This window comes from Chroicocephalus ridibundus, chromosome 2 (assembly GCF_963924245.1).
Source record: "Chroicocephalus ridibundus chromosome 2, bChrRid1.1, whole genome shotgun sequence".
Taxonomy (NCBI): domain Eukaryota; kingdom Metazoa; phylum Chordata; class Aves; order Charadriiformes; family Laridae; genus Chroicocephalus; species Chroicocephalus ridibundus.
Window position 1 is genome coordinate 76624656 of NC_086285.1, and position 15995 is coordinate 76640650.

Sequence of the window (15995 nt, forward strand, 5' to 3'; positions counted from 1 at the left end):
CTTAGGACAGAAGAGAATAAAGATATTTTATCTACGAAGAATTCCCCTCTCTGTGGTCTAAAGCTTTTTGGTGCAAGGAATGTGTAATCGTGCTCCCCAAATCTGAACGGTATCTCCGTAGCCTACTCAAGTTTACGCTGTCTGTCATTCTGGAGCTGCGAATAGTAAAATGCCTCTAGTCGTTATTGTAGCATATGACTAATTTTACGCATGGGACTTCAACACGAGTAATTAATGGGACTTCCAGTCAGCATGTCATTGTTTTGAGGGGAGTTAGGCTGGCTTCCCTTGCTTTCTACTTCCACGTATCTTGATTCTTTTTCATTTAATTTTATAGGTGAATAGTGATATTGTTTACTTAAGAAGGGCAAAGAATGGAACCCAAGTGATAGAAAATATTGACACAACCCATGTTGGGCAGTTAATTGTGACCAAGGAAGTTGGGCGTGATGGAATGATGGAGATTACTGAGGAGTACAAGTTCCAAGAAGGTAACCTGAAATGGGGTGGGACCATGCCAAAGTAGTTTTACCTCAGTCAGATCTTGGATGGTGGATTTACAAAACTCTGACAATGAGGGAGCTTCATGAAAAGCTGCCAAAGTGCCCTCTGGAACTCTTTATTTGTAATTCCATTGCAGAAACACTGCAGATGCCTTGAGAGCACAGACTTTGCTACTCAGAAATGCTTTGGACTGAGTAAGCTGCAGTGAAAATAAAAGGTAGTCATGGAGTAAATGAAAGCATTCAAAACCATTCAAGGCTTTCTGTACAGCTGTTTAGACGTTTCTTACTCAGGCCAGATGTTTGCACAGGGTAAATCAGTGTAGCTCCATTAATATCAATTCTACCTCAATTTATCTGATATGACTTGAATCTTTAACACCAGCTCACTTGGAAGCTGTGAAGTTCTAATTACCACAGGAAGGTTCACTGTCCTCATCTATTCATTTCAGCTACCACAAACTATGGAAGATGCACCCTTGGGATCAGTGAGAGGGCTAATGCAGTACCCCTGTTTCTTTTCTAAATTTGATTGTCATTCATTTCTAGGCTCAGAGGAAGAGAGACTGGCTCTTGAAACTGCTGTGATGTACGGCGTTAAAAAGCAAACTACCCAAGGCACCTCGTATCAGCCACAAACGGATGTTGACATGGAGTTCCAAGCGCAAAAGGCAGTCCTTGGCAGTGACTTTAAAGTCACTATAACTTTCAGGAACAAAAGTCGCAACACCTACACTGCTACTACCTACCTTTCAGGCAACATAGTGTTTTATACAGGAGTCACAAAAAATGAATTCAAGAAGCACTCTTTCAGTGCAAAACTGGAACCCTATTCATGTAAGACTTGCATAGTTGTTTTCAAACCTGCTAGCATTTTTTCTCTGTGTCATTAACTGTCCAGTGCCTCTACTTACAGGTAGAGACAAAGCTAGTAAGGGTAGGATACTCTATTGGGTATCAGGAGATTCCACTCCTAATTCTGGACCTGCTACCAGTGTCGGTTAGAGCTAAGGCTGTTTTCTTCAGTGTATTGGTCCCTGCATAATGCTCTCTTACACTGAGCTGCATGTCTGGGAATGGAATTTTTCTTACTTAGTACAAAAGAAAGCAAAGGAGTGCAGGTATTAAGCTGCAAGGTATTGTTTTTCATGCCTATGGCCTCTTAGCAGTATCTCAGCAAGCAAAGGAAAAGTTCTGGTTCCCCAGGGTGTCATTTACAGGGACAAAGAGGTGAGTATCTTGTCTTACCCCGTAGAAGCTGACAAGCTCTGAGTGGGTTCAAGGGCACATCTGGCTTTGGAGGACTGGGTGGTTCAGGACTTTGTGTTTACAGTGATCTAAAATGTTTGTGTGTTAACTAGAATGTGCCGCTATAAAGCAGGGGAATTTGTCAGCTGGCAGGCACCCCAAAGGCGAGTTATCTTTACAGATGCAGCATTTGCTTTTCCTAGTGTCCTCTGGAATGCAGTGGGGAGACCCTGCCTCCCTCTTCTTATGAAAAAAGCAGTTCCTGGCAGCCTAGCTCACACGTCTGAGGGCAGGATTTTGCACTGCTCAAAGTAAGGAAGAGGGATGTTCTCCTTTTTTATTTTGGACATAACCAATCTACTTCATGGCAGCCATGTCATCCCCCTTTGGAACTCAGTCAGCAAGTGTTGAGGACCTGCTGTACTCCTAAGTGCTAGGGAGCAGGCTGGTTGTAGTTCCCTGGCTTCTCTAGTGACAAGTGACTGCCAATCACTTGTTCTCCTGACAGGCCTGTGCTCCTGGGTCAGTGCCTCCAGCTTACAAAAGTGAAGAGAACGTGCCCTTGTGGAGGCTAAGTCAGAGGATCCTCCACTTGAGTTCCCTACTGAGAGAGTCAGGAGCAATGATTTTGCCTTCTTGACACTGCTACTGGCAAAAGCAACCTCTGCTGAGTACAGTGGCAGTAGCAAGACTTTGGGAGGCTGAAGGATGGGCCTCTTGATCTAGGTCTGGTGCTGGATCACTGCAACCCTGGCTGACCTCTGAGATTTCTCATCCATCTTGCCTATCTCATCCCAGCTCAAGAGACACTGTAAGCCCTCTCTCCTCAAAGAAGACAGATTTTCACAGAATCACAGAATGACAGGGGTTGGAAGGGACCTCTGGAGATCATCTCGTCCATCCCCCCTGCCACAGCAGGGTCACCTAGAGCAGGTTGCACAGGAACGCATCCAGGCGGGTTTGGAATGTCTCCAGAGATGGAGACTCCACCACCTCTCTGGGCAGCCTGTTCCAGTGCTCTGCCACCCTCAAAGTATGGAAGTTCCTCCTCATGTTTAGATGGAACTTCCTATGCTCAAGTTTGTGCCTGTTACCTCTTGTCCTGTCCCCGAGCACCACTGAAAAGATCCTGGCCCCATCCTCCTGACACCCACCCTTTAAGTATTTATAAGCATTGATAAGATCCCTCCTCAGCCATCTTTTTTCCAGACTGAAAAGACCCAAGTCCCTCAGCCTTTCTTCATAAGAGAGGTGTTCCAGTCCTCTAATCACCTTGGTAGCCTTTTGCTGTACCCTCTCCAGCAGTTCCCTGTCCTTCTTGAGCCAGGGAGCCCAGAACTGGACACAGTACTCCAGCTGCGGCCTCACCAAGGCAGAGTAGAGGGGGAGGATGACCTCCCTCGACCTGCTGGCCACACTCTTCTTGATGCACCCCAGGATGCCATTGGCCTTCTTGGCCACAAGGGCACATTGCTGGCTCATGGTCATCCTGTTGTCCACCAGGACTCCCAGGTCTCTTTCCACTGAGCTGCCCTCCAGCAGGTCAGCCCCCAACCTGTACTGGTGCATGGGGTTATTCCTCCCCAGGTGCAGCACCCTACACTTGCCCTTGTTGAATTTCATAAGGCTTCTCTCATGAGGTTTCATAACCTTCATAGCCCTCATTTCATAAAGTTTTTTCTCAGTGAGAAGCCCCCATGGAACCACAGTTCCTGCTGTGCCATGAAAAAAAGTCCTCTGGTTTCTTCCTCACTTTGAGCATCATCTAAAATTGCACATTTTTATTTGGAGCTGATTAATCTCTGTAAAGTAGAAGTCCACTTACAGGAACCTACAGGTGAAGCTTCTACCTCTGGTCTATAACAAAGCCCTGACAGCTGCTTGCTGGTTCTTTCTAACTCCCCAACTCATTTGCGGGGAGGCTGGAAATGGGCATTGAGTTGTTCCAACGCAGCCTATCAAAACACATTGTGGGCGTTTACAGTGGCTTTCATCAGTTACAAAATATTTGATCTGAAATACTGCAAAACTTTTTGAGACTTGGCTAGGTACATTAGAAAAATTAATTTCAACTGCCTGGTCTAAATTCTGTGCAACTTCTTCGATGGGGGAAAATTCAGTCATCTTGTAGGTGATGTGCAAATGCCTGCTACACTTTCCGGTTGTAATTTGTGCTTGGTTCCAGGACATAGGTCTGCTCTTGCATCAAAGGTCTGTGTAAGGTATTACTACCTAAAACACAGCTTCTGCAATGCTTTGAGGCTCATCTAGCTCCTCTCTGCAATAAATGAAATGAATAGATGTTTAAGCATCACTGAGCCTCATAATTCACTTTTTCTAAGTTAAGTAAATGGTTTGTAAAAAAGCTTCTTGAAGCTGTGCTGAAACTCTGAATTTACTGATGGTGAGTGAACATAGACTAGAGAGAGACACCTGACAGAACAGAACATGGATTTTTTTTTGCATGTGTGCCAAACTTAGGTGCCCATCACTGCTTCTGGCCAAGGAGACATGTTTTAAGGTATTACCATCTTTCAAGGCGGAAATTATTACCTTACGTCTGAGCTGCAGTCATCGACTCGTGGAGCTTTTTGTCCCACAAGAGGACAAAAACCCCTCAGAAGTTACTACATCTCTGAGGGTGATTCATAAAACTTGAGCATGAATTCTTTCGCCTTTGCCTTGGAAAGGAGTACACTACACACGTGATCAGGAACAGTGTCTGAGCAGATGGGCAGTGTGAAGGGAGGCAGCATGATCATTTGCAACTGTGTGAGAATGCTCTGTAAGGGGCGTGATGGTTGGATACCTTCTGAGACACTCAGGCAGAATTTGTAGGCTTCGTTGATGGTAAGGAGTGTATATATATCTGGAGGTAACAAAAAATTACAATATAATAAAGATGTGTAAGAGGCATTCTTCCAGCTCATGCTACTGAAAGAATGAAGCAAACTAAGTTTTCGAACAGGAAGTGAATGCATGATTTTCAGAATAATGATTAAAGGAATTGTGTGGGTTGAAAACATCTTTGAGGATTTGAATAGCTTAAACTTTCCAGTGCCTTCAAAGGTGCTCTTACATCTACTCGGTTATATTTAGTTTTCTTTTTTTTTTTTTTTTTTGCAAGGCTGTAAGGCAGCTTGGTGTTGTGTCTCCCTTGACTTTCTGAAGGGCAGTAAGTGGTACTGGTAACTTACCAGCACAGCCAGTGCTAAAGAAATGGAAGTCTATTTTCCTTTTTTTTCCCTGTGGTGATTAAATTTAAACAGAAAAGTTCATCTTTCCTTCCACTGTAAAGTAAATTTCTCTTTGACTGTAACTATTTATTTATTTACTTGCTTTACACAGATGAGAAATACCTTGCCTGATTTATAAATTACAGTTTGGGGCATTATGGGAAATTCTTTTACAAGAGATACAGAGGGAGAGGGAGGGAGGGGGAACACATCAAGTAAGTTTAAGGCTGGCCTGGTAAATCCAGGTCAGGTGGTCACCAAGGGAATAGCTTTGAAACCAAATCAAGGAACTGGTTTTGATGTGAGCGGATCAAAAGAGTGAAAAGGGGTGAATGTCATTTACCCAACTGAGTTCAGTTATCTCAGTGTGTACAGTGTATGTCACAAATACAGTACAAATAATGGACAACAGTAATAATCATAGTTAACGGATGGGAGGTCTTGATATGTTTATTAGGGTTATAATGAATGTTTATAGAGGCAAGAACTCCAGATCTGTATATTCTGCCCAGTCACTTAGTTAGCAGGTCTGCTTCTCTGTATCACGTTCTCACACCATTGTTGGCCTGGGAATTGCAGTTCAATATGGTTAAAATTAATGATTCCCTGCATCTCAACCATCTAGCTCAGGGGGACTTGTTCTTTCCAATAAATATCGTCAGGGAGCACATGAAAGTTCTCTGAAGGGCGTGCCGGTGGCAGGATGACCTTCTTGCTAAATTTTGCAGGCAAGTTCAGTGTAGGACAAAGGCAGATATCCAGACATGTCCTGGAGAGCTGGTGGTCTCCTAGGTAGCCTGCATGGACTTGCAACCCCCAGTGGCTGCTCTGGTGGCATCCCTGGTGGCAAACCTCTGCCAGGAAGAGGGGCAGAGAAAGAGCAGGAATAAAGTGAAAGAGCAAATGTTTACAGGGCTGACACTCAATAGCTGGTTTGGACCTTTGTGCCCAGTAGCTATTTCTTGCCGGTCTTGCTTCTCACTTATTTTGTGGTAGTGCCTAGAAACCTTTAACAGTGACCTGGGCCCTGGGCAGAGGCTGTGCACAAACCCAGCCCTTGCCCTAGGGAGCTCACAGGCTAAAAGAAAAGAGGGCAAGACAAGACAGGGAACAGTGAGGTAAAGAAATTAAGATGGTTTGGGCAAAAAATTCGAAGTAATTCTTTGGTGGTGGGCCACCTTTTTTCCAAGGCACTTAGGTACCTGGCAGTGGCCATGATGGGAGGTGCAATTATCCATTAGATTGCTTCAGATGCCTTTTTTCTTTCCTTTTTCTCTCTTCAGCTAGTGCTTTCGATGTTGTGATCAAATCGAGCGAGTACCTGAGTGACCTGCTGGACCAAGCCTCCTTTCATTTCTTTGTGACGGCGCGGATCAATGAAACAGGGAAGATTCTGTCCATACAGAAGGCAACAGTCCTGGAAATTCCCTCCCTGAGGATCAAGGTAGCTCAGGGCTAGGGTGGAGGGGAGCGACCACAATGCTGCACATGGGCTATTCTCTACAGGGCTGTCCTATTGACTTCTGGGATGGGCGTGTGTGCTGTGTGTGTGTGTGCATGTTAGACCTTCAGGCTAACATGGGCCTTATAAAGCAGCAGCTGGCTGGAGCGTACAAGGGTGTATAGGTATGTTGTAGATTGTACCGAGTATTCCTACATTGAAGTCTGAGGCTGACAGCATCACTGGTAGTAGAGAGCTGAAGCCATCACAGTGGAGGAAGGAAGGAAGGAAAAAGATCTGAGAAAAGCTGAAGGAACTCAAAGGGTAAGAGAGACTACTCACTCAAGTCACTCAAGTCTTTAAACTACTTCAGAAGTCTATTACATTTAAAGCAAAACAGCACAGAGGCCTCTTGCTTAAGAAGGAAGGACACTGCTGTGAATTTGCTTGGAAAGCTCCTGCAGGTGTTGTGGAAAGTTCCTCCTAACTTGGATGGGCAGCATCCATTTGGGACGATGCTTTCAGGATTTCAGTGCTTTACTGCCACTCTGTGAATGCACCGTCAGTGGAGTTTCCTGAAAGTTCAAGGATTTCTGCAGATAGTGGCATGGTACCTATGAAAATGTAGAAGTGTAATGTTTGTGTAGGACAAGGATCCTATGTCATATGGCAAAGGCAGGGCTGAGATTTAGAGATCTCAATTCATAACTGGGCATCCAAATAAATTGCCTCATTTTCAAGTGCTGAGCCTTCATCTGCTTTGCATGATGTCATTTGGATCTGCTTTTTTCCTAATACTAAAAAAAAAATATATCAGAACACCTGTTCAGGAAGCTTTACATGAACATGAATGCAGTTCCCTAAAATTCAGGACCTTGAAAGAAATCTAAGTTTATAGACATTTTCCTCCCTGAATATTTATTTGAACAAATGTTCATGTTTCCATTTAATAATATATGTAGTAATCTTAAGCAGCAGCCTTCTGCAGAAAAAGCTTTTTAAAATATGTAGATCAAAACTACAGTGAAGTTTGCAAAATATTTCATGGTCTGCAGAAATGTCACTATGATCTGATCAGACTATTGGTATTTTCAAGTGAAAGTTTTTTGGTTTACTGAGCATTCTAGAGAGGAGGTAAACAAGACAGATAAAACCTACTTCAAATACCTGTCTTCAATAACCAAATTTTGAAAGTAGAGAGTTCTTTCAATTCGATACTTAAACAGAACATCTTATATAGGATCCCAAATCTCAGCTTCAAAATAATTTATCCTCCCTGCTCTATGAAGAAAGGATGTTTAGTATATGAGAAAGGCGGTTTTCCAATAACCATGTCTTCTAGCAAAACTGAGTTTGCCTCGTCACTGCTTCTTTGTGATGTGTAAAAATAAGGTGAATTTTTAATAGCTGGATTTTTTTAAGAGTATGTGTGTGTGCGCGTATGTATATACCTATGTATTTATATAGGAAACTTTACGTTATTGTTTTTTTAAGAAATCTGAAGAAGCTTATCTCCCTAGATTTCTTGTCAGATTTCTCCATTGAATTTGACTGGCAGACTGGAGTACTTAATGTGAGAGTAAGGGAGAAAAATTAAAAACCGTACTTCCTCTCATGTCTTCAGATACACCTTTGATCTTTCTCTGTTGGTCTAAGGAGACTGTCAGAGTTAACAATGTCAGAAATTACACCATATTCTAATTTAGCTTGAGACCAAGTATACAAAAATAAACTCAGCAAATACAGATCATGGTCTCAGTCACATGTGTGTGAGTTCAGGATGATTTTGTATCCCCCCGTGGAACAGTGGGCAATTGGCAATAAGGGCAATTGAAATAAGGAGGACATTAGACCTTTAATTGGGCTAGGACTTGTGAAAATGTCACCAATAACTTTTTGCAAATGCAGGTGGACAAATACTGTTGAAAGCTTAGCTGTGAGTATCTCATTCTTTACTCCAGTCAATATATTGGCATTTGGTCCAGAGTGATTCCTTAGACCAGAGTCTTTCACCTTTTTGCAACTGTCATATTCCTTAAAAAATTTGCAGTAGGGCTGCAGACCCCAGCATAGCACTTTAAATTTATTGTCAAGATATTTGTTTTTCTTAGCTACCATTCTCAAGGCCCTTTAAAGTAGTCCGTGGACCAGCTGGGATCTGTCAGCCATAAGTGGAAACCCCTTGCCTGAGCCTTTTATATTCTGCGAGAAATGTTGTGTTTCTAGGGGGGCGGGGGGAAGAAAAAAAAAATCCCCATGCACGTAGTCTTTCTTTAAAAACATGTTCGTTTGGAGGTGTTTTCCTGGCAGCTGTACTACCAGCACTGATCTGAAGGGACAGACAGATTCCTTCGGCTGTGTACTGTAATACACGTGGAAATCAATGTGACTGCTGGTCATTAGTCTCACAGTTTTATATTTTCCAGTGTAAAATTTATTGCTTTTTTTGCTATGTGAGTGTTTTGGAGAACAGCTGTCTCTCAGCTCTACATCGAGAGCAGGGCTTGAAACCCTTCAGAGCACGGGAGACGGTTGCAAGGCAGGGGGAAGACGGGCACAACACTTTTGGGGAGTGCAAGCAACGTGAGCCGGTGTTCCTACTGTAGTGTAATAAGACCTGCCCTTCTCCTCTGGAGCTTACGTCCTGAGCAGGCCATGCACTTCAGTGCTGGTGGGGAGCCTGGGGAGGGGGGAATCACCTGGGAGAGAGGCCCCCTCAGTTGGGCACTGAGTTCCAGGACTGCGCGGGCAGATTTCTGGTTTCTCTATGGAAATGAGGGCCTGCCTCTTCACCTGCCACGTGGCCTGAGGGAAAATTGCAACAGGTAGGAAAATCTGCAGTGGTGCCCATGGGCTCATCCAACAATTTTCTTCTGACTAGGCTTCCTCTGCCCTACGGTGTTTTGCTGTGTGCTCCATTCCCCCTCCTCTCCTTCCTTGCAACTACTGTGCGTTTAGCCCTACAGATTTCACCACGGGGCATTTTATTATTATCAGCTTGCGGAGAATTGCTCTTTCCTTGTCTTGCAGACGCAAGGTGCGATGGTAGCTGGTAAAGAAATGTCCGTGACTGTGGAATTCACCAATCCTCTGAAACAAACCCTGGAGAACGTCACGCTCCGCCTCGAGGGACCCGGCGTGCTGAGAACGATGAAAAAGGAGTTCAGGTAGGGAAGAAAGCATGACTAGCTGGGAGTTCGTCCTCTGCTTGCTCACAGGAGGAAGCTCGCAAGAGACACTTAAGTAATCCAGTGCTGAGTAATTCAATTCAGATGCTCTCTCCTTGCTTTGAAATTCAATACACAGAGGAGATATAGGTCTCAATAGTCAAAAGTCAGGCTGTCCAGAGAGACTGTGAGAGCATTTCATCTGTTCTGGACCAGTGCTGGAGGAAGGGGTAGTGTTTGTGGGTAGGTGCTAATGCAGCCTGGGTTTACTTTTTCACTGTATTACATTATTTTTTGCGCTTGAGAATAGCACCTATGAGCCGCTGTCACAGAAAGACAGATTTATCCTACACATGAAGCGTTTACTGCCACTTGCTCAGTATGTGCAAACCAAGTCCTGTGCTGTTTTTCAAAAGGGGCTTTTCTCCACTCACGTTAATTATGATTATATAAGTTGTTCAGGTACTTCAGATGATCTTTGCAAGCTTATGTCAAGACCCAAATGATGGCTGCAGCTGGTGTGTGAGCACACAGCTCCCCTGGTAGCACCACTGCACAGGGCAGCCCTCGCATGGAGGTGTGTAGGGATTAGGGTGCTCCCCAGCCTGAGGAAAAGGAAAGTCCTTCAGCCACCTTCATTATATTCAGAGTTGCACCTCATGCTGACATGGTGGTACCTGTATGCTAAGCAAGTTGTTTCCTAAACCCTCTTTCCATTTGGGTTCAGTGATATAAGCTCAGCGTTAGCGAGTTCCAGGATATATAACTGGGATTCTTGGAAAATTTTGCAGCCATAGCTTAGTCTTGGGCAGCCAAAGCAATGTTATCTATCATTACCTGAGCTGATGGTCCCCAGGTGTGTGTGCAAAAGGAGTTTGAAAAATTGCCTGTGCTTCAGCAGCTGCATAAATTGTCAGCATTATCTGCAGCCAGTAGGGGAGGTCTGAGCCCAATTGCACCTGGGCCAGGGATAAAAAGATCAAAACCAGTCTCCAGAGTAGAGCTGGATAGAAAAATGACTGTGAAAGGGCATCATACTGTGTTGCTTTGTGCACGTGGTATGTCACAGATGCTGCTGAACATGACTCAGCGTGGTCCACAGGAGTTAGACAAGTTGCAGCAGGTAGCCCTCATTGCCGCCCAGCCGTGCCAGCCTCCCCTGCTGTTCTGCATCCTTCTCCACCCAAAAGCTGCCCTGGGCTGCTCTCACCTTCAGCGATGCAGAAGTTGTCAGGTGCATCAAAGGCACAGAAGTTAGGGAGACAAATGACTCACGGAACAAACGTCATTTTCCTTCAAGTCACCATGTTTTCCCCTTTTCAGTAGTGCCCCTGGCATCGTTTAAAATGGAAATGGATCAGCTTAGTCATTTTAAGATTTAACTTCTCTGAGATGAATGAAGGCCACGGGTTATACACACAGAGGACAGCGCAGGGGGCAGTTGTAGTTTATTTAAATAATAATCACATTTGCCTCCATGCATTCAGAGTGATAAATGGCTCCGGTGTGGTGATGGCTCAGCATACTACGCAGAACCATTCATCACTGAATTCTCTCCCAAGAAAATCAGATTAGGGTGGCTTTACTCCATTTGCAAAGAGAATTAAATCTATTCTAGGCTTTCCCCACCCTTCCACTGCTTCCCTGTCCATCAAGGACTGTCACATATGGAATGTGGCTTTTGCAATTCTTTGTGGGGATGAGACTTTTGACCTCTCTGTATTTTTAAAGTAGCTTTTCTGTGTCACTTGGGTGATTCCATGAAACAGATATATGTGATCCAGCTGATTCAACATTATTCTGGTAAGGAAGTGGCTTGGGGGCTTCAGTCTTGACCATTCATGAAGACTGTATCTATATGTATAATGATATGTAGCTATTAGGCTCAGACAGATGAGGATCATGACTTATGGAAAAGCCTTTGGCAGCAGAATTCCTACATAGGGCACAGTCTTTGCATGACAAATGAGAATTAACCAGGCAGTGATGGATAGTGTTAAAAGGATTTCAGCCAAGCATGCATTCACACTAGCAGGTAGGTCACTTGGGTGTTTCTACATGTCAAAGCTCAGCTAGTATTAGCATTTGTAGAGAGAAGCAAGTTGTTCTAGAAGTAGGACAGTAGAGAAACAAGAAAAGATGTGTCTGGTTTGCTGGCGTAGCACATTTCTTGCACATAGACACATATATAAATGTATATATATGCAGAGATAATAGTACTATAAATCAGAGATGGTGGTGCTACCCTCTCTCACTGGGGCACTGTGAAGACATGGTCTGGAAACCTCCATTCTTAGAGAATCTGGCCCCCAAGTGCTCAAGAAAGTAGACCGAACCTTGCTGCACAGCAGACTTTTATAATATCTTCTTCACTTTGCATACAGATAAACCCTTGCAGATTATTCCCATAAACTCTAAATTTAAAAAGGTATTTAACCTTGTGCAGCAACTGAAGTCATTGTTTTATCATGCTACCATTTTAGTCGCTATTTAGTGGAGCAGGCAGGCCAGCTGAGGGGAACAGTATATCTTTCATTAAGAGAAAAGATAAAAAGAGGGAAAACACTTGCTGGAAGCGGTCTACACATGCTCACACCAAAAATATGATCTTTCTCTGTTTTTCCTTTTCTAAAACTGGGTACATGCCCCAGGGTACCTATGACTGTATATGCAAAATGCAGTGCAGCACCATGTGGAGATACCTAAGGTAACCTCTATGGAGCTAGAATACCTTTCATTTTAGCAGGGTCAGACTTGGACTGAAACAAAGATTCAGGTGTGAGGATGCCAGGCTTGCTCATTTAGAGCTAATTAATGTTTCTTGTCTTGTCGCAACTTACACTAAGACTGGGCAGTTATTCCTGTCCTGACCCTGGCATAGGACATGGCATCTGAGAGCCAAATCCTACCAGATGAGAATTTGAAACAGTAAAGTTTAGGCTTACTTTACTCTTACTTTATTCAGTTGTTTGCAGAATACCATAGCCATGTCAGATAAGAACATTGGCTAGATTCATAATCCTCTTACTTAATGCTGAGGAAAAAAACATTCACATACCTCCTGACATCCTCCAATCAATCAATCAATCAATCAATCAATATTAGCCTTCAAAATCTGCACACAGAACATAGTGAAAGCACTGAGAAAACAGAGAAACCTGATACTCAAGGCTCTCTGTGCATCCGAATTGCAGGAAAAATTGGAAATCAAGAGCAGCACAGAATACAGTTTCTTTGTAGTATGAGTTATCAAGAGTTATGCATAATGTAAAACAGTAACTGCTAACAGCAGGACTCGCAAGAACACTTTGACTTATTTGTATGGACGTGAAAAAGTTAACCGAAGTGCCCATTGAGGAGGTCTGCTAATGTTACCACCGTGGGGGGGTGGTACAGAGTAGCAGCTGGCGATGGGCTCAGCAACTCATCAGTACTGCATCGGGTTTGCATGGGAATGCCCTGGACACTTCGTAACAAGGACTTATTTAACCATTTAAGGAATCACCAACAGGCTAGAGGGTATAATAAACAGGTAAAATGGAATTACAAAGTAGAAAAAAACGTTAGCTATAAAGAAGATCTTTCTGAAAGTGATTGTGAAAGGAAGTGACAGGAGGCACAGAAAAACCGATTCATTTTTGAAATTTAAAATTAGCCTGGAGGAAAGGCAAGAAAAGGCTTTGACAGTGTCAGTTCTGCAAGGAATAGAAGATGGAGGGAATAATTTATAGGACATTTATGAGAATGAGTGAAACATAAAAAATTTGAGACCTGTTATATTGTCCACTTTCAGTTTCTCCAGTTGTGGGTGAGGTTGGGAGCATTGGATGACTGATCACAATATTGTTACTTTCCTTTTTCCCTACAGGCAAATCCCAATGAACTCTACCTTGATCTGGGAAGTAAAATGCATCCCAAATCGACCAGGGTTACGAAAGCTGATTGCAAGCCTGAATTGTGATGCTTTGAGGCATGTCTACGGTGAGCTGAACGTCCAGATTCAGAAACCATGAACAAAGGTGCTGCCTTTGTCTCTCATTTAGCTATATTTCAAAATATCACATTAGAAGGGGAAAATATAGAGGTAGAAATCTACTTATTGTTAATTTGGTCATCCTTGTGCTGAACAAAATTTGATAAAGTAATCAGTAACACTGGAGGGAATTTGAAAAAGCACCTGGCTAGCGAATGATTTAAAATTAGACACATGTAATTAAAGGCAATTCTAGGCCATATTATTCCTATAGTTCACTTGTATTTATGATCTTTTGCATTAGTGCTGCAAGGGAATCTGGAAAGCTCCATTCACCAAGTAGCCTGAACTTTAGTTTTAATTAAGGCCTGATATTTCACTGAAAAGGAGAAAAAAAAGAACGCACTGTTATAAATTCTTAGACTGAATTACTCAACCTTGTGGTAGATCATTCAGGCTGCAATAAAAACAGGTATTTCTAGCTAAAGGGACTGCTTTATCTTATGGTATTATAATTTTCCATTTCATGGAGAGCTCACTTTGCTGGAAGCATCTCTCAGGTTGTGTTATCTTCAGAATATTCCCAGCTCCTTGTTCTCTCTTGCCACTTCCCTACACTTTTTTCATTTACTCTTCCACGTGTACAGGCACCCACACATACACTCCTTTATTTCTTGCCCTTATTCCACCCCATATACTGTTGATATGCTGTTCTTCTCCTCTGCATGATGAAAATCCAGAGTTTTTCAAGGCCCTGCTCAGAGTTCGTCATAGCAAACTTGCATTTCCTGGTCACATCTCTCTTGTACGGTGTGGTCTCTCTTCATCCTTTTCTGCCTTTTCTTCTCTCCTGAGCTGACCCTGTAGCCCATTTCCCGTGTGTGTGTTGGGGTGTTCCCTGCCCCAGAACAGGGAAGAGAATCCAGGCTCTGCCAGCTGGTAAACAGGGTGAAGGAGAGAGGAGTAGAGGGGGCAGCATGAGGGTCTTCTCCTGCCAGCCTCACAAGCCTAGCAAATATCCTGCACTGGAGCTGCCACCTGGGGATGAGTCTAGACTAAGCCATGCCTGAAAGTTTCCTGGGAATCACAGCTACTGCAGAATGAAGTCCTGTTACACGAGCAACCCCAGGAAGTTACATGGACAGAAACTCACCTGCAAAAGGAATAAAGATGTATCCTGAGAGTCAAAAACTCCACAAGCTGGATCTGCTTCCTGCCTTTCTTGCGGCATATTCCTCTGCTAGGGGCAGTGGGGCCTCCTGAGGCATTGCTCCTCCCCTGAGGACCTTCTGACCCAGAATCTGCTCTGAATCTGTGGTTTCCATGAGTCTTTCATGCAGCGTGCCGCTGTATCCTAAGCCATGTACCCCATCATCCTAGGGCAGTAGGACAGTGTGTGTGTGTGTGCGCATTCATCTCTCATCTCCCCTGAAATCCGTCTTGGGATCTTTTTCCCTGAAGCAAAGATGCACGTGCCACAATCCGCGGCAACTCCTCTCTGCTGGCCACGGTGTGTAAGAGCATATCCCGTACTAACAGGACAGGTGAGATAACTTAGCTTCCAAAGAAGTTAAAAGAAGCCTCATGCTCATTAAATTCTGGGGCTTTATTTTGCTGTGTATGGCTGTGTCATTCTGTGGTCTCATTAGTGAGAAAGCAACGGAGATGACTTGCCTTCTGATCCTCTTCTTGCCATACATTGCCTCCTGCAAAACATGTGACCAGCTGTTAAAAATAAGCAAGTCCAGGCAGGGGAGAAATGCAGGCTGCTCTTTTGCTGAAGTATGTGGAACAAAGCAAAGATTCACACCACCTCGTATGCTCAATGAGTACCCCTGGATCCTGGAACACTGGGCTTTTGGGGGCTTTCAATTCAGGCATGGGCACACACTCATTTGGTACAGCTTGTGTGACTACATTAGAAACTCTGCAATTAAAAGTTTCCCAAGTAAGTCCTCTGGGGTGCTAGGGACTGAACAGTGTGTTGTAAATGCAAGGTGACAATCTCTGTTTAGTAATTAAGCAGTCCTACTGGAGTATACATCATCTAATAAAATTATCAATTTTTTGCTCTTGCATATAAACCTGCTTTCCATTTTTATAACCACAGTATAATAAGAATTTGAAATAAAGCATGTGTGATTGCACTTGTGTCTTGTTTTCTGTATTTTGGTCAATCACTTCTACATAGCAGCACTATAACCACTTGCTGCATCTTAATTGTAAAAGTGAAAAAATTTACTTCTAAGCCATGCTAATAAAGGTGCCGTTTCTGGTGCTAAGGAGAAAACCCTATCTTTATTTAAAAAAATAAAAAAAAAAACCACAAAAAAATAACCCCAAACAACAAACCAAACAACTATTTACAGGCTCAGTTTAACTACTTGCCTTTCATTTTCTTTCTGTTCTAACAACTGACTACCTAAT

At 43.4% G+C, this 15995-nt stretch overlaps 1 protein-coding gene across 2 annotated transcripts in view; it reads left to right on the top strand.

Annotated features, from left to right (window-relative positions):
- The window catches only part of F13A1 (coagulation factor XIII A chain), an 80574-nt gene extending 64871 nt beyond the window's left edge, over nt 1-15703 (top strand). For both annotated transcript variants that reach the window (XM_063325958.1, XM_063325957.1), the window contains 5 exons: nt 338-491; nt 1053-1340; nt 6271-6431; nt 9459-9595; nt 13464-15703. In XM_063325958.1, coding sequence (XP_063182028.1) covers nt 338-491; nt 1053-1340; nt 6271-6431; nt 9459-9595; nt 13464-13608 — 885 coding nt within the window. In that variant the 3' untranslated portion in view covers nt 13609-15703. The remainder of the gene's footprint in view (nt 1-337; nt 492-1052; nt 1341-6270; nt 6432-9458; nt 9596-13463) is intronic.
- The last annotated feature ends 292 nt before the right edge of the window (nt 15704-15995 follow it).